General features: G+C 37.9%; 1 protein-coding gene across 2 annotated transcripts in view; it reads left to right on the top strand.

The window, feature by feature from the left end:
- Nucleotides 1-24,939, top strand: part of mtus2a (microtubule associated tumor suppressor candidate 2a) — a 71,422-nt gene that overhangs the window by 34,715 nt on the left and 11,768 nt on the right. For both annotated transcript variants that reach the window (XM_039675391.2, XM_039675390.2), the window contains exons 3-6: nt 137-377; nt 4,488-4,694; nt 19,149-19,307; nt 24,452-24,550. In XM_039675391.2, the coding sequence (XP_039531325.2) occupies nt 137-377; nt 4,488-4,694; nt 19,149-19,307; nt 24,452-24,550 (706 nt within the window). The remainder of the gene's footprint in view (nt 1-136; nt 378-4,487; nt 4,695-19,148; nt 19,308-24,451; nt 24,551-24,939) is intronic.

The raw sequence follows: 24,939 nt of genomic DNA, 5'->3' as shown, positions 1-24,939 counted from the left end.
TTCTTTAACTATTTAACCAGCATTTAAGTATTTAAAATGTAACACTTGTTCTCTTCCAGTAGATGAGTATACGTACTACTAGAAGAGTTCATTGACTGCAGCTGCAACGTGTGGTAATGTAATGTTTTTTGTTTAGGTGGGCAGGTCTCCAGTCACCCTTGGATCTCCTGTATCAGGAGCTGAGGATCCTTCCGGCCCCCTTTTTCGTCCACCACGGGGCCTAAGACCCCAGCTTGGCGTTGGTGCTGTAAACAGGACTCCCTCTGCAGCTGCGAAGAACAGGATGGTCCAAACAGGCCACCCGAAGTCACCATTGACCTTCAGTCAACCAATGCAGGCAGTAAACCCGACCACTCAAACCCCTCAGGAAGCACAAGGTAAGACGGTGACAATGGTTTACTTTGCAAGGCAAAATTAGTCAAAAGACTTGGCTTTTATACAATTCACACAGATTTTTAGTAGTAAAATTGAATGCTTTTCATAAGACACTGGTTTGACTGATAGAAACACCAAGGCTTCATGCTAAGGGTGGAAGTGACTCTGGAGTGTTTTGAGATGAATAGATTTAAATAGAAAGAAGGAAGATAACACCATAAGTCTTCTCAATCCTGTCAGCTATGCATTTGTAATTGTTACAGATAAACTCATCCCAGCCACTAGTCAGTGTAAAATACACTTTACCTTCTGGCATACAGTTAAATATAAATAAAATTCACATTCATCTTGTGCCATGAGGGAGTTCTGTCTGAGCTTAAAAGTTCCTTACCATTTCTAAAGCACATTTCATTTCCGACAACTTTGCCTGCCAAGGTGAAGATATGAATTATTTCATCTTTAAACCACTACCAGCACTGCCATCATCCAGCGTGTTTTTTTTTTCTAGAGGGCATCTGTCTATCTGCTTATACCGTTATCTCACAGCAAACCCATGACAGTCTCCATTAATGCGGATGCCGATTTCTTGCTGCTTGGCCCTGTTTGTGATGCTTTGAAGTGCAAAGCAATAAACAATTAAGTCATGCCAATATTTGTAACTACGTCTGGTCACAATTTATAGATGTATTTGAAACATTGTATGATTTTTATGGTGTAAGGATGCTACAATAAAGACACAGGCTTTTGCTACAGAGTTTTACTCTGATAGTTTGACCCCTGAAATGGTATAAAATATGTCAAGAGAAAGGTTCTCCTAAAGATTAATACTATTATTATAGAGAAACTGCTATCTAACAGTTTGTATTACACTCTTCTGGTATGACTTGAAAATGCTTGTCTGATTGCACTGAAGTTGGTAATTATTAGTTATAGATCATCTCACGTCACATCATTTTTCACACTCTCAAACAATTGATTCTAGTCGACAAAAATCAGTTAAAATCTTTGGTTAAAATCTTCTTGGAAATTGTCTAATGCACTGAAGTAGAAAAGAATCTCTGATTGCTTATTAGGTTTTGTTACGTCCTTAGATTGTAATTACTAAATAGCTGTCTATGGCGACCAGCAGAGTACCTTCTTTTGGCATTGTGCAATGTATTTTTTGTGTTTTCATTAACATGACATATGTCACAGTTATGTTCAGTTAGTTTGTTTTTAAGGACGTTCAGTTTCTGTTTCTGTTTTGTCACATTGCATTCCCTTGGTTGAGTTCCCGCCTATCTTCCGTCTCCATGGTCACACACCATTATTAGTTATATAATTTGGTTCAGCTCTGTTTAATTATCACCATTGTGTATATATGTTCTTCCTGTTCACTAAGGCCCTGTTTACACGAGAACACTTGTGGGTGAAAACGTAAAAATATTTTATCAGATGTGCCTTTCGTTTACACGGCGACGGCGTTTTGGGGGCTTAAAAACGCAAAAAAGTGAAACCACCCTCCAGAGTGGAAATCTTAAAAACGCTCCACCGCCGCGTTTCCGTGTAAATGGTAAAAACGCAAAAGTCTGCTTGAAAGTGAAGGTTGTACACAGGTGCGTGGACTTGGTGTTGTTGTAGTATGCACTCCTAGCCGCATACAGTGCATACTACATTGAATCTCACACACTTTTGCGTCACCATTTGCATGCGGATTTCCAACACAAAACGCTCGTCTAAACAGACGCAGAATAAAAAGTGATGGCGCAACGCCACTTTTGCGTTTTCTTTTCAGAATCGTTTCAGTGTAAACATAGCCTCAGCGTTATTCAATCCTTAACAATACAGTTAAGTGTTTATCACTGAACCACTGATGGCTTGTTAAAAGAGCTCTAGTAATGTATTCATGCATTTTAACTCTCAGTAAGAAATCAATCAGTTCTTGAACATCAATCCATAATTATAAATTTGCATACAAACACACACACGCATGCGCACACACACATTCCTTTTCCTTTTTATTTATTCATAACACTTTGAGAAAATGACTACACTGTGGTGTTAAAGGGGCAGTTCTCCCAAAAATGTCTCGTTGGCAGAATTTCCAAGCTTCCTTTTCCATATAGTAAAAATGAATGGGAACAGCTGTGGTCACCATTCACTTTTTTGCGTGGAAAAACAAAATAAACATAGAAAATGCAAAATCAAAGCTATGATGGATGACTAATGATCTGGGCAATCCGGAAATATCGGGAAGTAGGAACAGGAAGGAATAAAAACGATTGATGGTGAATAAAAATCACGGAGAGAGAGAACAGGAACACATTTATCTTTAATGACCACAACCCTCAGTTGAAGCAGAAGCTGCCTGCAATTTCATTAAAGACCTTGATGGCCCGGGGTTGGGGTGGGAGGGGGCGCTGGGGGAAGCGGTTGAGCCAGGGAAACTTTGATTAGAGATGAATGGATGAGGGGGTGCTTTGTTGTGTGCATTTGCTTGAGTGTGTATGTGTGCATGTGTTTTCATTTGTGAAGAATGCGTCTTTGAAGCATACTGCTGACACTGCAGTCTAATAAACGTCTGAGAATGCGACAGACAAAATGAGAAACGCTAGATTGTCATTTAGTATGCGCTACGGTTTGCTCCAATCACAGCGTATTGGGAACAGGGAACTCGAGGTGCTTTATCTCCAAGAGCAGGAGGGGATCATTCTCTCCACCTGCCCCAAATAATGACCTTAGGTGGGAGGAGACTGCCAGTTCAAAGCTAGCCTGGAAGTGGGTCCCAAAATTCACCCCGCAGTAGCTCTTTGCATGTGCATATTTTTATGCGATTTCTCTCTTCTTCTTGTGCTTCCTAAAATCATATTTTTTTATTTGACAGCAGGACAGTTCCCATGGTCCCAGCAGTAAGAGTTATCTGATATGACAACCCGATCTCACGGGAATTCGTACGAATTTTACGAGGTGGCTAATTCGTAAAAATTCGTACGACCTCACTCGTACGAATTAGTATGATTTTTGCAAAATTGCACACATTTTACGAATTGGCCTACCCCTGACCCCGCCCCTAAACCTACCCATCATGTGGGTTTAGACAAATGTACGAATTCGTACGAGTGAGGTCGTATGAATTAGTACGAATTAGCCACATTTTAATCACTCGTTCGAATTCGTACGAATTGGTCGTGAGATTCGTACGCGTTGGATGTGAATACCTACAGTACAAAGAGCGGGGAAAAAAGATAATGATCCTTATTAATTGCATGTAAACAGATTTTATCATCTTTACTGGTGTAAAAATATGCAAATCCATTAAGAAAATCCACTACTCTATTCAGTTGAGGCCATTATTAAGCACTGATATCACAATCATGTGTGCACAACTGCTTTTAGAGGAATCGATGGCCTCTTTAACAACTGGCCTCTTGGACTAATTAAAAAAGAAAGGTCTTCTGCTGGAGACCTGCAAACTCCTGTTAGGCACCAGACGCTGTCCAATCAGAACCACACAATTGCAAGTACACCCAGAAACCATCCATACACTTTTATTGCACATAATTAATAGATTAGTGAAATTCTTAATCATTCATATTAAAGCTTTTTGAGCTCATATAGGGGCTTTATGACATGTGACTCATCGCCCTTCTCCATGTGAATATTACAGTGATACAGTATGTATGTTGATGAATGCCCAGTCATGCTGTGGGCAGAGGAGGCAGACAGCCGCCAACCTCTTTATGATTCTTCCAGGAGTTTTTTAAAGCGATTTTTACCTCTCAACAGAGAGAGGCTAAAAAACACCACAGTCTCTCTCTCTCTCTATCCTACCGTGAGTATCTTTAAAGCCAGTCTGCCTAGAAATAGTTCATTTTAGGACACAACACTCAACATTCTCACACAACATTTTTTTATTGTGTTTTGTGAATTTCTTTGAGTTTCAGTTGCGACAGTCATGTGATGATGGATCAACAGAAAACATTTCTATGCCTTGTTTTGTCACACTATTATAAGAATATTTTGTGCAAAGTTGACCTCCGTGGACTGTAAAAAGCAGTATGTGGTGGTTTTTATTTCTATAACTCTCTTTTTCAGTGAATTTGAGTACTAATCATAGTCTTATTCACCCTCAGATCAGAGAAAGACGGTGGCGACTGGTTTAGCTGCTAAATCCTTCCTGCCGAAGCCAGCTCAGACTGGCCTCCGTCCTCCTGGGTACTCGCGCCTCCCGCCGGCTCGTCTGGCTGCCTTTGGGTTTGTTCGGAGCTCTAGTGTCTCCTCCGTGTCCAGTAACCACTCGACCGACAGCACACGGAGTGACCCCTGCCGACCCGCCTTCCGTGAGTCGCTGAAACACAAACACTATGCAACACTATAAATGTAGATATGTCCAGTGGGGCCTGAAAATCTGAAACCGCATTAAAAATATGTGTTAATGTTTTTGAAAAAAGCACACAGAGGCTGCAAAAATACAGTAGTAATATTGTGAAATATTATGATTAAAAATAACTGTTTTCTATTTTAATAAATCTTAAAATATCATTGAATTTTCAGCATCATTACTCCACTCTTCAGTGTCACATGATCCTTCAGAAATCATTCTAAAATGCTGATTTGGGGCTAAATAAACATTTCTTATTACTACAAATGTTGAAAAGAGTTGTGCTGCTTAATATATTTTAAAACTGTGAATATTTTTTTTTTGTGAATACCATTTTCGTGTAATTGTTTGATGAATAGAACGTTCAAAAGAACAGCATTTATTTTTTGTATATTGTAACATTATGAATGTTTTACAGTCACTTTAGTAGGTCTTAAAGGAGTAGTTCACTTTTAAAATAACTTTTGCTGATAATTTACTCACCCCCGTGTCATCCAAGATGTCCATGTCATTCTTTCTTCAGTCGAAAAGAAATGAAGGTTTTTGATGAAAACATTCCAGGATTTTTCTCCATATAATGGACTTCAATGGGAACCAAACGGTTCAAGGTCCAAAAGACAGTTTCAGTGCAAACTGTTCAAAGGGCTTTAAACGATTCCAGACGATGAATAAGGGTCTTATCAAGCGAAACGTTTGTTTTATAAACGAAAGTTTTATAAGCTCAAATGCTCGCCTTGCTCTGTTCTATCATGCGCGTCAAAGAACGAAATGAACAAATTGACTCGGGAAAAGATTCGTTCATTTGTTCGCCGTTTGGTTATCAGTACATCATAATTTCATCAAAAACCTTAATTTCTTTTCAACTGAAGAAAGAAAGACGTGGAAATCTTGGATGACATGGGGGTGAGTAAATTATCAGCAAAAGTTTTTTTAAAAGTGAACTACTCCTTTAAGTATTAATTTCTTTCAAAAATAAAATTAAATCTTGTGGACACCAAACCTTTGAACGGTAGTGTACGGAAATCTTTGACACATACCATGTGAAAGGCTTTGTTCAAAATGTAACTTGTCTTTAAAGCAAAATGAATTATGAAATTCATGTTAATATTTCACTCAAATTTTTGCACTAAAAATCTATTAAAATAGAAAAATGCTAAACAGAAGCATTTTCAATTGAGTTCTCAGACTTTTAGACCCCACTAAACACCTATACACACTACAATTTAAGATGCCATCTAAAGTACTTGTAGCTAAGTGCATTGTTATGTGAGATCCCTGAGGTACAGTTTACATAAAAGCATAATGCTCCACTTTTTAGAGTTAATTATAATGCAATTTGCATCATTTTATTAACTCTGCCTACAAGCAGTGTGCAGATCCCCTTTCATTTACATATTCTGCTCATAACTGTGTGCTCTAACATGGAATCATGGGATATTAAGCATAGCAGATCAAAAACACAAAAAAAGTTGAGTATTTGTTGTACAAAATCTTTTCTTTAGTTGGCTTTTGTTTTAGGTCACAGAAGAAACTTTGTGTGCTTCTTTCATAACTAGCTCCGTCAGTTAACATGAAAGATCCAGCGTATGATAAGAGCCTGCTGAAGTAGATTCCAGTCTGCTTTTAAAGGGGGCCGTCTTTGAAAATTGGCATCTGTGTGCGGCGCCGCATGTGTTTTTAATGCGACCTACATAAGTGATGTTGGCCGGGCTTCTCCTGGTAACAGTTGACGTAGCTGCAGATTCAGGCATCTGTTACATGCGTCACTGGATGAGTTATGTCATCAGGTCTTTTTATCATGGAATCACTTGGGAAGAGGAATCCCTCCGTGTTCACAGTCCTGTTTGCATGGAGCAAAAAGATGCACTGAGAAAATTAAAGTGGGAAGGTGTGTTACAGTAGCCCCAAACATTATTTTATAGACAAGAGTCCTGAAAAACATTAATTTTAAAGGCAGACAGCAAACTTTTGAAGTTGTTTTTAATTATAAAACAGATCAAATGTTTTATTAAAAGAATTAACAAAAAGGATGTCTTCGTATATTCACTTCGTATAAATGAAAAAAGGCCAGTTAAAGATGCATTAAAGGGATAGTTCACCCAAAAATGAAAAGTCTGTTATCATTTCCTCACCCTCATGTCATTCCAAACCTGTATACATTTCTTTGTTCTGCTGAACACAAAGGAAGATATTTTGAAGAACACATTTTGACAACACAAGCACATGCACAGCCCAAACACAAGGCCATGTGCCTGCACACAAAACATGGGTCTGTCATGATCCTGCCTCAAGACTAGAGAAAGATAATGACAAGAGGGAAGAATCATGACAGTTTTGTATCTGCAAAATGTCTAACATCATTTCTCTCACCATAGTCATGTCCTGACAGACTGTGTGTGTGTTATGTTAGAACTCATTACTGAAATTTGCATAGCAAAGTTCATTATTCCTTGTTGAAATTAGGGCTATATGATGCACCCAGCATGGGGTGTGCATAATATTTATTACAGCCGATGCTTAATGCATACATTCAATGTGTGTACGTATGAGATCTATTTATAGTCATTGTATTTTCACATTCCTTCAACACTATTTAATATGTAAGTCAGAGGTGCAAATGAGTGTCTCTCTCTCTTTCTCTCCTCTCTGAAGTGTTGAATGTGTTACAGGGCTGATTGCTGATCTGATGGTGTTTCGAGTGCATATTGACTTTCTGGAGGCCTAGAACAAACACAAAAAGCCGTCAAACACTAAATAAAATGAATAGTCTTTAGCTGTCACTGAGAATATGGCTATTGTTGGCAGATGTTAATGATTTTTAGGTATGGAAATGGTATGTGGAATATAATGGCACAAGTGTATGTATTTTATGAAGAACCTTTACCCCCTGAGAGCATCCTTGTGTTGTGATCCCCTGTCCTCTAGGTAAACAAGGGCATTTGCTGGTCGTGTGTGTTGTACTCAATGTCTTTTGTCATGACCGACTGTTGCTTTGGGCTTGGTGGCGAATCGGTGTGAAATATTGACCTAGGATTCCTGTTGATTCCAGAGGCCTCCCTGCGGGACTGGACGTCACATATAGTTGATCGATTTCTCAGGTCTGAACGATTGAGGCTGGTCTACAAATAATTGGAGAATGTGAATGATGACGGCAAATCCTACTAGACTTATTAAGTTGTCATTGTGTTAGCAGCCGGATAGGTAGAGCAGCAAGTCAATGTTTGCGTCTCATTTTCAACCTTGTGTAGATTAAAAGGTTATGCTTTAGGAGATACAATCTGTCACATGGGCTTTGTTAGGCTCATGTCAGGCTTGATGTTGTTTAAAATATCAGAGAAACACTTAAAAAAAAAAAATGTTATTCTTGTCATTTCATGTTGTTCATTTCTCACATGGAGCACAATAATAGATATTAGGTGGAATGTTAATCCAGCTCTTTTTCATACATTGAAAGGCAATGGGAACTGGGCATTTAAACTCTAAAAATTACAAATTGGTGAAATGAAAATGCCATAAAAGTAGTTCGTATGACTAAACCCACAGGATAGCTGTGTATGAGGAAAGTGAAGTCTAAGTCTTAATTTAGTTAAAATTGTAACATCTGTCATTGTTTAAGGACGCAAATTAGATCTGTGAGCTGCAGTGGCAGTTGATTTAGTTGAATACTATTATAGTATTAAATAATATTTTGAAATAATTGCTGTTCTACATTTTCTTTTTCTTTTCCTTTTGTCATTTGTTTTTTTATTATATTTTTATGTATATATGAAGAGTTCAGATGCAAAAGCCTCTAAATGCCATTTGAAATTTTCTTCTTTAATGATGATAACGATGAGTTCAGTAATTTCACTTAAATAACAATTAATACACTCTAAAAAATGCTGGGTTGTTTTAACCCAACTTTGGGTCAAATATGGACTAACCCAGCCGTTGGGTTAAATTTTTACATTACATTTTTAACCCAACATTTCGGGTTTGTCCATATTTGACCCAAAATTGGGTAAAACAACCCAGCATTTTTTAGAGTGTAGGTAATCATAATTGCCATTTAAGTGAAATCACTGAACTTAAATATACAAGCTTGACAAAAATGATCATTCTAGAAGAAAATTTCAAATGGCACTTAGAGGCTTTTGCATCTGAACTCTTTGTATATATATATATATATATATATATATTTACAGTAGCTTTGATCTGTTTGTATTTGTTTTTAGTTCTTTAGTTTAGTCATTTAAAGTTACACTGTGTGATTTTTACCCCCATCTAGCAGTGAAAAGGTATATAACCATCAGTGAATATTAGTTTCTGTTCCTCTCAATTCCGATTTCGTTTTAACTCCTACGGTGGCCAATGTAGTCCAAGATTAACATGGCTTCCAGTTTGACCTCGTCCTTGATTGTTAACTCAAAAGTAAATGCGAAAGGCGAAGCTTGAATTAACGGGTATGTCCCTCTTTGGTTAATGTACTTTCAAGATGGAGGGGCAACATGGCGACCGACATTAGAACCCCTTACCCGTATGTATTTTCAATGGCATATTATACACTCACGAGAATACTTTATTACTTGAACGAAGTAAATATACATTAATGAGCACATATATTTTTTAAAGAACTAAGTGTTTTTAGCTAAGAATAAACTAAAAGAGTTACACAGTATAGCTAACAGTGGTAGTTGTAAATGAATTCAGCTAAAGAACCAAATGAAACAACAATTTATTGATAATTTTACACTTAAATCTATCTTTGTCTCTGTCTGTCTACAGTATGTCCTCTATGTCTCAGTAGGGGAGTGAATAGCTTTAGCAGGCTGATATTAGCCACTGCGCTGAAAGGCAACACTCCGTTTGAAGCTGTTGGCTTCTGACTGTGAGCTTCTGAGATTCCCAGCATCGTCTGACCTTAACAAAGACCCAGACTGAGTTTCTTTATATAGAGACATCACAGCCCCACCTTCACTCTCAGAGAGGGCGCAATAAAAGATGCAATTTTTCAGTGATTTCAAATATCACACATCTCATACCCCTTTCCGGCTGGGGCAACATATCCTCTTCTTTATCTTTTTTTTTTAAATCTGTCTGAGTGTAATTTATCTTTGGATATTGCTAACTGTCAGTTTGTTGGTGTGAGCTCCCAGCTTGCATGCAGCATTGATGGATGCGATCACATGCCACGGCCTGTCGGGAACATGCCAAAATCTCTTAATTCTTGCGTTTTCTTCTTCATCTCAGTTCATTGTCTATTGGGGTTTCTTCAGTGACATTCGCTCTTTGAACATGACTGGTCTCTGGGATATTTCAGATCTCCACAAGTAAAATCATCAAGAGTCTGGAATTCAAGTCACAAGTTTGAAGTTGTTCTAGTTTTGTTCTAGTAAAATAGATTTCATACAGTGTGCAGTAACACTTTTTACTTGAAGCACTAACAACTTGAACATATCAGATGTGACCTTTCCTGTAACAGCAAAGTATATGGCGAGGGGATTACGGATACACACACATTCACATAGACAAGAGTCAATTTGATGCTGCTTTCATTGATTTTCATTCTTAGATGTGTTTTGTTATGTAAAGGTCTAAAGGTTCTGTAAAGGTATTGGTCTTGCCCAGAATTGTTTACATGAAATGGTTAAGGGTCTGTTCTAATGTTCTATACAGTGTTGTAGTCGAGACCATCTCACTCGAGTCCGAGTCGAAACAGAGACCAGAGAGAGTCGAGTCCGAGTCAAGACCGAGTCCATAGAGAGTCGAGTCCGAGTCGAGTCCGAGACCAGAGACGGTCGAGTCCGAGTCGAGACCGAGACCAGTGAGGGTTGATTACCTAATTTACTTTTATTTACTTAGAGAAATCCTTTATTTTTACTGAATTTACTTAGAGTTTTAAAAATATGATCAGTTTAGGGTAAAAAGGCCACATAGTAGGTGGTGTTAAAAGTAATTTTATTACAATTTGTCATGCACAGTTGCGCACTAGAAAATCACAAATCACTGGGCGTGTCAATCAATTTAAAGAAATGTTTTATTAACATACATTAATAATCATGAAAAATATTTTGAATTGAACTCGAGTGGACTCGGGAATAAGTCCGAGTCCTAAAAAAAAAAAATGTTCGAGTACGAGTCAATTCCGAGTCCAAATGCACACGAGTCCAAGACCAAGACCATTAAAATATGGTCTCGAGACGAGTCCGAGTCTCGAGTACTACAACACTGGTTCTATACACTAAGTATGAGCAACTATATATTAGCAACAGCGATACCTGCTTCATTAATAAATAACTGCCTCTTATTCTTTAGTAATGCATAATACAATACTTTTAAAGAGAGCAATTGGTACAGTAATCACACTGTTTAATATGGGACTAGTAGCTAGTAAGTAATTACTTTTTTAGAGTAACTTACCCAACACTGACTATATATTCAATTTGAGTTACAAAACATCCAGCTCCCTGGACAGATATTAATCTGGGAACAATCTCTGAGGAAAACATGTGTGAATATTGTCTGAGATCAGCGTTGTGTTCTGCACTTGGGAACTTGCACCACTTACACAGCTGTTGAGAAGTAAGAGAAGAGAAAATAAAAGGAAAAAAATATCAGTACAACAACAACAAAGATATATTTTAGTCAATTTTCAGTTTTTAAATCAGTTCACTGTTAAATCAATCGACAGTCAAACAAAATGCTCCACTCTTCTCCACAATGGTAACCCACTATAATTTAAATGGTTCTATTAATTCCAATGTAATTTTACATTAAAAACAATTACACACTATCAAGTAAAAGCCTTATCCTTTTCTAAATTTCTCTAAAAAAGATAAAATAACACTTCATTTTAACATTTATTCTCTCTTAATTCAACCATATGCAAAGCATGCTGGGAACTAACAAGCACCGCCCAGTTTCAGTTAATGCAACACAAATCAATCATGTAATCCAACACAAACGGATTAAGTAAACTTAAATTGTACATATATTTAAGCAGATTAAACAAAATCAAATCAAGTTCGGGCAAAATGGCAGTTGGCTCGCACTATACTGCCACCCTATTCAGTACCCTGGATGTACAGAATTTTTTACTTAACATAAATGTTTTGGACAACGCGTAAGGATTTTGTACTGTTAAGTTGAGACCTTAATAGAAAAAAAATATATATTTCAAGTCAAAAAACACAATTATTATATGTAAGCTAAACATAAATATATTATGTAAAGTGCCAACCTTCCTAGTTCACCTTTTTGAGCATTTTTCTCAGCTCGCGCACCACAGCTAAAGTAAATCATCCAAGCACAATTTGCATACCATGCTATAATTTAGGATGTGCTCATTCTAATCTCACATATTATTAAGGAATACACGTCTCATATTGTAAAACTACATAGTATGTTATTCACTGCACTACACACTATCTAGAGTACACTTTTCATGTAGTTTGAAAAGAAAAAATCATGGAAGAACAGGATAGAAAAAGAGTTGGAAAAGAGGAATGGGAGCGACAGTATGGTGTTATAGAAAGTGTGGAGAGGGGGAGGTGTGAGAGCACAGATGCCATCGCTCCAGCCCATCTCTGACTCATGCTCACTGCTGAGACCAGATGGTTCACCACTGCGCACATGCACACTCACACGCACAGGAAACATTCTCACACACTAAACATATAAGCTTTCACTATAGATTTGTTGCTCTAGATTGCTAGAAGTATTTGTCTCATTGGTATGGTTAATAAGTACGCTTCTAAATCCCACATCTCTCTGTCCGTCAGATTTGACGCTGGACAGTCTGTTCTCTGGGTACCCTATGCTGACACACTCACAAAACCGCTGAGCTCTGGGTGATCCTACTGCGCAGAGAGATGCTAATTAACTTTTTCTCTATTTTTACCCCTAAGGACTGTCTGTTTCCTGCTGCCTTCACAATCTCAGCTGTACCGAGTAAAGATAGTTCTGATTCTAATATATGGGCTAGCACTAGTGAGTCATGCATATATCATAAGCATCACTCTTGAATATTAAAATGACACCATGATGATTTAAAATTACTTTAAATGTGCCAGCCTGCATAGAGAGCCTAAGTCCCCCCCTTCCGGTCGACCACCATGGGACCTTAATTCAGAAAAATATTATATGGTGGTCAATGGTGAGAGACAACAAATATTTTGATCTTGTTTGAATTGTGCCCTGAATTACACATGATGTTTGTCAATTTAAAAAATACATTTGAAAGTAAAGAAAGTCGCAGTTTAATGTAAAACTGTCGAGGTATAAGACTGAGAAAAGACGTAATTACAAAGACTACAAACCCCAAAGGCGCACATTTTCTCTCAATGAATGAAGCTAACTTTAGCTAACTTAAGCTAACAGCTGTCATTGTTTCTATAGTCTTATGTTATAATCGTAACGTTATGCCGTCATGCGTGAGTGTTTTGTACCAGACTGCACACACACGAGCAGCGCTCGTTTCACTTCCCGGGAGATGTAGTTCATCGAGCGATTTTCACTTAAAACTAAATGTTACTCTTCTGTTTTATAGAAAACTGCGGCTTTCTTGACTTTCATAATTATATTTGAAATTGACAAACATCATATGTGTAATTCAGGGCACAGTTCAGACGGAATAAAAAGATAAGTTATCTCTCACCATTGACTACCATACATATTTTTTTCCGAAATAAGGTCCCATGAACCGGAAGCGCAGGGGCGGGACTTAGGCTCTCTATTAGCACTGGCCTGCTCGCTCTTACCGATAACCACATGAGCCTGATTTACCTCACATGTCTTAATCCCATTCTATCTATTTCCCTGAAAGCTTTTGCAGGATTTTTTTTTATGTGGGTGAAGATTCAAACCAGGCTTTTATTCCTCAAAATCCCAAGCCATCTCCATCTCTCTGTTTCAGCTAACTTCCGTTTCCATTATCCCTCTTAAGCCTCCCAGAGAGAGTGTGTTTCTCAGAGTGCTGCCAGGCCTGTTTTTTTATCTTCTATTCCAATACCTCCATTTTCCCCCCTCTTTGTTATTTTAAAAACATTAATGTTTAATGTTGTATCATGTTCATCTTGATATCATGAGTTAGCTATTGTGTTATGAGTAGTTACAGATAATACACATGTAAAAAGTATCTTCTCAGAGTTTATCAATCGTTAAAAAAGGACAGAAATACCTAATCAGGTAGTAGGGGTGTCCAACTGGGGGTTTGGGAATTTTTAGTGGATTCATGATTGTGATTTCAGGGGGTCGACCAATTATTGTTTGATCTCTTTTTATAACTGCATAAGGTTCAAGAAGACCCCTGTGCCAATATGTTAGTGCACACTACACAGGTGTCCTACTAGTTTTGTATCTAGTGCACAATCTTATCATCATGTACACCACTTTGGGATTTCATAATTTACTATGCACACTAATGTATACTGCACACTACTTTTTGTACATTATTGCACATAATGTTCTGGCCTAGTCCATATTACATAATGACCAAATGTTGTCCAATTGCTGACTAAAATACTAGTTTGTTTTTCCTTTTGGCCCATTGGTCCACTTCCTGCAAGCAGTGCTGAGCAGTGAATCAGTATTCCACAGGTCCGTTTGGTATTAGTATTGGAGTGGCACCCGTCCTGCCATGTGGCTGTGAGTGGAGGGGTTTCATTTGCATAATGTTTACTTCCAGGCATCCTCAGGAGCACCTCTGATGCTCTGTGCTTAATAATGCATCGCAAGCGCCATCTCTTAATGGGTCACTGCTGTGTTCACCGGGCCCGATTTTTCATTCGGATTTTTTCGCTGTGCCATCTAAATGTTGGTAGATGGGAAATAACCTTCTGTGCTGGAATAACATCCGGTCCCATCACATTTCCTCTGTCACTTTTAAGCCATCCCAATCCTTATCCTTAATGTGAGCTCTTTTCCCCCAGATATTTTCACTCCTCTTGCATGTATTTTCTTTCTATTTTCACTTCTTTGTCTGTCTGTCTCTCCTTTTCTCTATAGTGGTCGTTTCAGTGTTGATTTAACTATCTAGCCCGTCTTTTATCTCCTCCCCAGTTTATCATTTATTTCGCTAATAGTGGTGCCCAACGTGAGGTGCATTCATATTCTCTCCTTCCCGACACATTGTTTTCCTCCATCTCTTGCTTTTGTACTATCATTTGTCTTTGTTGGCCAGAAGGCCAGAGAAGAAGTGCTGATTATTTGGTTCTGAATTTTATCCCAACCAGAACTGCATTAAATTAATCTTCTACTTCTACATTCCCTTCTGGTGCATTGTTTTGATAAATTATTCAGCTCAAACTGAATTGTATATTTGTATTACTCATATTAGGCTGAGAATTCATCTTCATTATGATTGAAATGTCAGCAGCATTGTTTTTTTTTTTTTTCAATTTCAATTCAGCAAGTGTGAATTGCTTCTCCGCACTGCATTTCCAGGACTGTGTGTGCGTGCATGCGTTATAAGCTTAATTTTATATACGATTTTTCTTTTTAAAGGAGATTAATGTGATCTTAGTCTATTTATTCCATATTTGTCAAATGTTCACTAACCAAGTGTACACTTTTCTGAGCTAACTAAATTCATTAGAGATTTCCCTTAATTAAAAACGCATTTGTCAACCACTCAAGCACTAGAACAGCATAAGAATATAAACACACCTGGGGTTCAGTATGTAAAAAGACTGCTGGCTGCAACACATTCTCATCCCAAAAAGCCATATAAATGACGTCTTGGGACGTCTTTTGACCATACGTCAATATCCGCCTTTTTAGGGTCCCCTTAAACGTCGGTAGATGGCGTTCCCGGGCCGTCATACAACTGACTCTTTACCTTTAACGTCAGTTAGGTGACGGGTTAGGTTTAGGGTTAGGTTTAGGTCTGGGGTAGAGTTAGGATCCCATAACCTCATCCACCGACTTTTAATGTTTAAGACGTTAAAAAGGCGAATATTGACGTATGGTCAAAAGATGTCCCAAAACGTCAGTTATATGACGTCTTGGGATGAGACTGCGCTGCTGTATGGTGTGTGTGAATGGAAAAGTTCAGTGAACTAGAAAGAGACAGAGGTTAAATCATTTGGCTTCAATCAGAATGTAAATCCTGTAATGCTATGCCATACAGTGCACCCTGCCAGTTATTTCTATGACCGATATTATAATATTTTTTCTGAGTTAAATATCCGACTTTTGTCAGATTTTACTGTTGACTGCATTTATTAATCTCAGCAATTGTGCTACCTGAGTTTTTGAAATAAAAGTGTTTTTTGTTTTATTCTATACCAAGTATAAATGATTCATTTAGGCTAAATCTTACAACCTGTTATGTACCCATTTTATTGTTTTATTAATGAAAATAAGATTTTCAACTGTAATATTAAGACATTTTCCAAATGTTTGCAAACTTAAAGGGTTAGTTCAACCAAAAATGAAAATTATGTCATTAATGATTCCCCCCTCATGTCATTCCAAGCCCGTAAGACCTCTGTTCATCTTTGGAACACAGTTTAAGATATTTTAGATTTAGTCCAAGAGATTTCTGTCCCTCCATTGAAAATATATGTACGCTATACTATCCTTGCCCAGAAAGGAAATAAAGACATCATCAAAGTAGTCCATGTGACATCAGTGGGTTAGCTAGAATATTTTGAAGCATCGAAAATACATTTTGCTCCAAAAATGTACAAAAACTACGATTCTGTTGTCAAGCTACATTCAGTGACGCTGCTGACGTGTTATCTGGTGCGCCAGAGCTTCGTTTACAGTCTGAGGCAGACGCACATTGTAAACAAAACAATCATTTTTTTGCCCAGCCATATTTATTTGAACCCAAAAACATGGACCCACCAGATATGCATCAGCAGCATCTTACGTCATCAGCGTCACACTGCGGACTCGTGAACCCGGATTGACAACAGAACCGGAAGACAAAACAATGCTTAATAATAAAGTCGTAGTTTTTGTTATTTTTGGACCAAAATGTATTTTCGATGCTTCAAAACATTCTAACTAATCCACTGGTGTCACATGGACTACTTTGAGCTTGTCTTTATTTCCTTTCTGGACAAGGACAGTATACCGTGTATACTGTACATTTTCAATGGAGGGACAGAAAGCTCTCGGACTAAATCTAAAATATCTGTGTTCTCGAAGATGAACGGAGGTCTTACGGGCTTGGAACGACATGAGGGGGAGTCATATAAAGACATAATTTTCATTTTTGGGTGAACTAACCCTTTAACAGATGTCATTTTTAAAGGAAAAAAAGGTTTCAGATCATATATTGTACTTTGTTCATTAAAAAATAATGTGTATATGTAGAGCGTGATGCTTTACTGACTTTTAATGGTAGATATCCTAGGTGCACAATGTGATCCAATCCACACAAGTATAATGCTCCCATTATTTGGATGATTATGTAAAACCAGAGAGCTGATGAAACAGTAACAAATCTTAAGGATTGAGTCTCTGTGCTACTAACCCAGTTACACACAATGAAAGCAGTTAGCTGGTTCTCACATTTGGAGGAGAATCCACCAATGAGCAGCGAGGTTTACTTCCCAGCAGCCAATCAAGTGCGTCTTAGCTGCTCTGCACCTTAACATATCCTGCTGTGAGAGCTGGAGGGCTGTGGCACTTCCTGCTGTTTCCGAAACTCCATTTCTGCAGCCAGAACTTTCCAGTTCTTTACCCTTTTCAGATCACCCTCAAATTGCCTTTACTGCTGAATATTATTCCCATAGATAAGTGATTCTGTTAGTATGGTTATGTTTAATGCCTAGTAAAGGATATATATTTCAGTTGTTGGCTGCTCTACTCTTCATTACATGGGAATTACAACCCCAAATCAGAAAAAGGTGGGACATTTTGTAAAATGCAATAAAATCATGAGTCTGTGATTTGTTCATTCCATTTAACATTTTATTAGCTGACAAAAGTACAAAACGTTTTCCATTTTCTTATTTTGTGAATATGAACAAATTTTGATTTTGATGGCTACAACACACCCCAAAAACATTGGGACAGAGACCAAATACAAGTGTAAAGATTATTCAAATGAGTTTATCCAACTATTTTAAACAGTCCACAACGAGCAGGTGAACTGGTAATAGTTGGGGTTTTTGGGTGTAAAAGTGCTTCTCAGTGTTTTTAAGCAAAGATGGGTCATGGCTCACCAAATATCTTGAGAGAATTGTCAAACAAAAAAAAAAATCACATTTCTCAATGCAAGATTGCAAAGCATTTATGCCTTTCATCATCGTCCATACGTAATATTGTCACACGATTCAGGGAATCCAGAGATATCTCAGTCTGTGTTTCTAGACAATCAGAAGGGATGTGCCTGCCTGTTAACTGCAGTCCAGATATATCTCTTATGGAAAATGTATGACCTATCATGAAAAGGAGAATCAGGCAATGATGACCACAGACTGTTGAGCGGCTTTGATTGGGCAAATTCCATTAGCAAATCTCCAATAATTAGTATCCTCAACTCCCAAATGATTAAAAAGTGTAATTAAAAGGAAAGGTGATGTAACACAGTGGTAAACATGTCTCTGTCCCAACTTTTTTGGGGTGTGTTGCAGCCATCAAAATCAAAATGTGTTCATATTTACAAAATACAATTATGTTGGTCAGTGAAAACATTGGAAAATTTTTCTTTGTACTTGTGTCAGTTAAAAGAAAAAGGTTAAAAATTATGAACACATATCAGATTCTTGATTTTATTGCATTTTACAAAATGTCCCAACTTTTTCTGATTTGGGGTTGTATAAAATATGGTATTTAAAAACACGTTTGACAGTACTGTCAGCATTTCTGCATCTGTCTGCTCTTCTCTGTTCCTGGAATACTCTCTCAGCACTTCATAAATCATAGAGATAGCACAGCAGCAGAGCAGCGTTCTGTACGGGCTCCCGAGAATGGTGTCGCCTTACAGTCTGAAACAGCTAAAATACAGAGGAAAGTGTCTTTCAAAGGACCCGTTATATAAAAGTGCCTATGTGATTTGTGAAATCTGTTATGGCTCTTTGAAGAGATGCTATGTCTTGTTCTTTTTTTCTTTTACATGGCAAGCAGTTCTGATTTTATTGCAGCATTTGTTCATATTGAGCTGGGCTGCGGTTATTGATCAAGCCTAGAGTGGGATGAACGGATGGTCTGGGTTCAGTTGTTGGGGTTAATGAGCAGTTAGATGAATTCTCATCCACCACAGATGATGAATAATGTGCTTAGACAGCAGCAGAGTAAGACAGTGAAGGTGAGAGTGAGATCACAGTCTGATTAAGCATTCACAGTAAATCAGAGAACAAGAAATTGACCTGCTGTATTCAGTGTCTAGACTACTGTATGATGCACAATGAATTCTATGCAGCTCAATTGCAGAGTACAAAAGAAAACATTTTTTTTCTCTTTTTTGGGGTGATTTCAGGGCCCAACAGTATAAATGATGAGCCACCATTTCACCGTGTCACCACGTCGCCGCCTGGAGATGGATCCAGAGCACCCTGCCGCAGCAATCCTCAACCCCCCAACACTCCTGCACCCACACGCCGCTCAATCCTGCCCCCTTCTCGAAGCTCCCCTGTGGGTAAGTGGACCAAATCTCCATATTTTCAGCTAGTATGCTGCACTTTAAGAAGTATGCTCTAAACAAGATGAAATCAAACCAGAATGTGGTACAAGTCAAATGCATCACTAATACAAACAATGATTCAGTGCTACAACAAGCATGTTTAAGCATGTGCTACATGAGGTATGTATTACTTCAAGTATTTTAACTAGCATGCATCACACAAATATGCTTCAGCTAGTATATACTATAATGGTGCGTTCACACCGCACGCGAATAGCGCGTTAGGCGTGAATGATTTAAATGTTAAGTCAATGCAAAGGCACGTTACGCACGTAAAAATTGCGCGAAAAGGCGTAGAGCGCGGCGCGGTAGACGCGAATACGCCTCATTTGAGCGTCAAGTCCGCGCGTTTGACGCGAATTCGCGCCTGCCGCCCGAGTTGAAAAATCTGAACTTTGTCGTCAATTCGTGCCGCGTTAATCAATCAGGTGCCTAGCTGCTTGCTCACGTGGTGAAGTATCTGGATGCTTCAATAAATTATTTTGTAATATAACTAAATGCCTGCGTGCCGTGCGTGGTTCTAATGCACAACAAAGCAAATAATTTTTCACTTAAAACTTTATTTCAATATGTGAGACATGTTCATTTTGGTTTTCGATTCTGACGCGTGTGACGCGTGTAAATTTTGCTTCAAACTTTTGTTTTTATGCGCGTCAGTTTCACTCTTGACACGCAAATTAACACAAAGTCAAAGTGGTCAAGTTTGACGTGGATTTGACGCGCTATTTGTGTCCAGTGTGAACGCACAGTAAGAATGAACTTCAAATAGTGCATATATTACTCTCTGTTGCTCTCTGATGCACTTAGTATGCACTACGAAAAGTATGTGCTTCAGTAAGTGTACACTTTAAAACGTATGGACTACATACTGTATAGCTTGTATGCGCTTCAACATGCTCTATTAGTAAAATGAAATGTATGCATTTCAATTAAAATGCACTCTAAGAAGTATGCTCTAAACAAGACTAATTCCATTGGAATGCACTACAACTAGAGTGATCTGCAACCAGTACTACAACAAGTATGTTTAAACAAGTACGGACCGCAAGAGGTATGCACTTCTTCAAGTATTTGTTTCAACAATTTGTTTGCACTTCTTCAAGTTATTTGTTCAAAGAAAGTATGTACTTAAGCTTGTATACACTTATGTTATAAGAATGAACTTCAAATAGTTTATATTACAAGATGCTCTCTGATTAGTATGCACTACAAAAAGTGTGCTTCACTAAGTGTACACTATAAAACATGGACGCAGTATGCTAGTATGCACTTCAATAAGAATGTACTTTGAGTATGTAAATCAGCTAGTATAAATTTCAAGAAGTATGCACTACGAGAGGTATGCTCTAAACAAGGATAATCTTATTAGAATGCACTACAACTAGAGTGATCGGTACAATAACAAGCATGTATTTCAACAAGTACGTGCTATAAGAGGTTTAGACAACTAGAAGTATGTTTCAACAAGTATGCATTATGTAGGCCCTACTTCAACTAGTATATGCTGTGTGAATGGACTTCAAATAGTTCACATTAGAACTACTGGCATTGTCGCTTGTTTCTTCATAATTCAGCATGAATTTACTTCAGTTGGCGTGTTGAGATATCGAGGTTGCATGCTTCCTCCAGTGCCAAGTGACCTGTCAAATGTCATGATGAATTCTCAGACAGAAGCTCCAGTTTGAAGACAGACCTCCTCTGATCCATGGACACAGAGCTGAGAGCGTACTTGTCAGGCATAAGTAAACAGCGCTACCTCCCTGTCCATGTCATCTACAGAGTCATTAATCTCCTCTGTGTGTGTGAATAATGGGACAGGTCAGTTGGTGGGTGTCGCAGCCTATGTTTAGTCAAGACTGAAATGTAGACTTTTCCTTGAGAGAGAAAAAAACAGCCTTTCTTAATATTCAAGAAGTAGGCCATTCAGACTTATTCATTTTAAGCCCAGCAAGGGAAAAGTGGCTTGTTGTCATGTGCTGTGCACAATTATTGACGCACATACTTTTTATGGTGCATGCAAGTTGAAGTGCATACTTCTAGAAGTGCACACCTCCTAAAATGCATACATGTTGTAGTTCTGGTTGAGGATCACTCTAGTTGTAGTGCTTTCTAATGTGAATAGTCTGGATTAGAGCATACTTCTTGTAGTGTATAATCATTGAAGTGCATTCTAACTAAATTTCATACTAAATAAAGTGGATTCTTATTGAAGTGCATGCTAAGGCTATATGTTTTATATTGCACACTTTTTTAAGTGCATACTAATTGTAGTGCATACTGATTGAAGTGTATACTTATTGGAGTCCACCAGTCGTTGTAATGTAAAGTATGTGAAATCTAGTCTAAATACAAATCTTGTAGTGCATATGAAACATGCTTGTTCTAGTATTGTTTGAAGATCACTTTTAGTTGTAATGCTTTCTAATGGAATAAGTCTTGTTTAGAGCATACTTCTGCATACTAGTTCAATTGTATACTTTATATGCATTTTTATTAAAGCCGATACTAGCTGAACCTATACTTTTTATAGTGCACACTTAGTGAAAGTGTAAATGTAATGCAAACTATTGGAAGTACATTCTTTTAGTGTATATTAGCTGAAGTACATGTTTGTGTATGCATGCTAGTTGAAACGATTACCTCTTGTAGTGCATACTTGTTGAAAAGTATGCTTGTAGTACTGAAGATTACTCTAGTTGCATTCTGTTATAATTAATCCTGTTTAGACAAGCATACACCTTGTAGTGGAAATCCATTAAAGTGCATACTAGCTGAATTTCATACACTTGCTCGCAATCACCTATTTATCTCAGCTCAGTTAGGCCGATCATTAAGAAGTAATCATCCGATTAAAGCAAGTGATAAAGCATTGTGACATTACAGAATAGCTTATCCAATCAGAACCCATCTATGACCATTTAACCAATCCTTTTCCTTTTGCCTAAAGGATAATGAGGCTATTAAGATGCCTTGGTCCTCTTCTTTCCTACTCATCCTCCTCTTTTTATTATAACCTGTCCCCCTCCGTCTCAAGTGTTGTTACCAGTTCTGTCCCATTTTCAGCGTCACGTTTTCTGATCCTTAGCCACAGCTCTATGAGCATATAGCTCTGCCTGCTGCTTCCCTCTTTGTCATCCTGAAAAAATCTCCAGAACCCTGGAGGGACCAAAAGGCTGCCAGGGCAGCTGGCTCACCATGAAGTACTGATTTAGGGTTAGCATGCTGTCAAGGTAGTGAGCGATGACATCATTCATGAGACACTGCTGTTAAAAAACATTTCAGAGATCATGTGCAGCTATCATATATCTCATTCTCGCATGGATCTAAGGTAACCAAGTATTTATAACACACATGCAGGCTTTAGGGTGCCATACTTGAGTTAAGCATACTCACACGCAACCACCCATGGTGCACCGGTGCCTCTGATGCCGTAGGTGCTGTCTCAGCATGGGGGGTGGGGTAGAAGTGTGGTCCTAGGGAGGAGGGAGTCTATTGGGATTCTAAAGGGATGTCTATGGCTGTCTGCTACATGTCGAAATGAGCTGGCAGTAATTAGGTGCCCTGGGACGCCTGATCCAATGTGATGTTTGTGTGTGTGCGTGGTGTTGGGTAAAAGTAAGCCAAAAGCAGCAACCCCAAAAACATAAGCACCCCCTTCTGTTTTGAAATGGGAGATTTGAAACTAGCTCCAACCCAGCAGTGTCTTCAGTCTTTTCCTGTTATTCCACAGACAGTGCCAGTCTCTTCTGTTTGGGTGATATCACCAATAATGATGATATAGTCAGTTGTACATGTAAATACTATATTTATAATTGTATTGTAAAATCATTGTTGGTATGTAAATTTTAGGCCATAACACAACAAATAAGGGATCACACAGTGGTGGAATTCATATATATATAGTCTCTCATGCTCTTCAAGGCTGCATTTATTTAATCACAAGTATATATAAAATATAACAATATTTATTGGTATTGATTATATATAATATATTATTTATTTATTTTATTTTATTTTATGTTCTTTCTCGATTTATTGATGTAATTGATCCTTCCAAAATCATTCTAATATATTCGGATTTGTCACATAAGAAACATTTCTTTGCATTATCAATGTTGAAAACATTGTGCTGCCTAAAATATTTGTTTTTGGGATTCTTTGATGGAAAAAAAAATTGAAATAGACATATTTTTTAATTATATTTAATTATAATTAACAGGCCAAATTATAATAATAATTAAAGCTGCAAGCAGCATTTAGTGGTGTTCAGGCCTTCAAGGCGTTTAAGCACAAAAGCATCAAAATACATTAAGTTTTATGTAGTAAGCATGATTTACCATGATATTCCACATTTCCGTGTGATATTACATGATTAACCATGTTCCAATACGACTTACCATGTTATATGATGATTTATCATGATTAACCATGTGCCAATATGATGATTTACCATGTTATAGGATGATTTATCATTATTTGCCTGCATGTTCCAATATGATTTATCATGTTCCAGTGTGATTTACTATAGTTTATCATGCTTTACCATGTACTAGGCTGGTTTACCATGATTTACCACATTCTAGTATGATTTAATATGAATGTTATTAATCCACTGTCACTTTTGGTCGATTTAATGCAACCTTGCTATTTGTTGACCATTTTATATTATTATGAACATCAGGGTTATTTTAAGAAATATTCTCAATTTTTTTTTCACATCAATTTAGGCTGACCACAGATCTGAGATTTGTGAGATTGATTTTTTAATATATTTATACTGTATTCTGTACTGTATGTGCACGGATGCCTGCAACCCCTCAGAATATCATATCGTTCAGCCCGTGTGGCAGCAGTGTTATTTTGTGGTTGGCTGCCTCTTATTGGAATCGATCCATGGACCACTGAGACCATATTATGACTCCGCGGAAGAGGAGAGCGATACGAAAAGAGATAGAAAGGGGGTGGTGGTTACTTTTACAAATGCATTCATGGATTTGCAGCAGCATACACTGTATATGTGCCCCCCCAAGTGAATGTCCTTGAACTCAGGAAACCTCCTACACTGCCATTAACTCACCGATGTCTTTCTTTATCTATAGCATCCCGTAAGGAATTCCAGAAGAGTTCTGATGGCACCCGTTCATCTCTCTCATCCCCTAAGAGACTCGCTGTAGTGTCTCCTAAACCACAGTCTCCAGGTAACCAACCAAAACGAAGATCAACCCAAGATTGCTTTCTTTTCATAGCTGTCCCCTGCTGCTCTACAGAGTACAGTGCTTCCATTAGAGGATGTCACCCTATTGGATAAATCTCATCTGATGCTCTGAAAACCTCTTTTATTTTTCTATACACACACACACACACACATAAACTTAGAATGAAAGAGTACTACATTTAAAATGTTATCAGTGTGGCCACTGGGGTCACTGCCCAGCTGTCATGTTGAACAAAATGAAACAATAATCGAAACAATACCCAAGCTTCAGCATTTGATCCCCACAGTACTGTCTGTATCCCTCCTGGGGTGCAAATTATGGGTTTTGGGGGTCAGAACTCACAAAATTACAGTTTGAATCCCCCTGAAGGA

The sequence above is a fragment of the Pimephales promelas genome, chromosome 23 (assembly GCF_988280905.1).
Source record: "Pimephales promelas chromosome 23, fPimPro1.hap1.1, whole genome shotgun sequence".
Classification (NCBI taxonomy): domain Eukaryota; kingdom Metazoa; phylum Chordata; class Actinopteri; order Cypriniformes; family Leuciscidae; genus Pimephales; species Pimephales promelas.
Note: the sequence above shows the minus strand (reverse complement) of the source record. Positions and strands in the feature narration are given on the sequence as shown.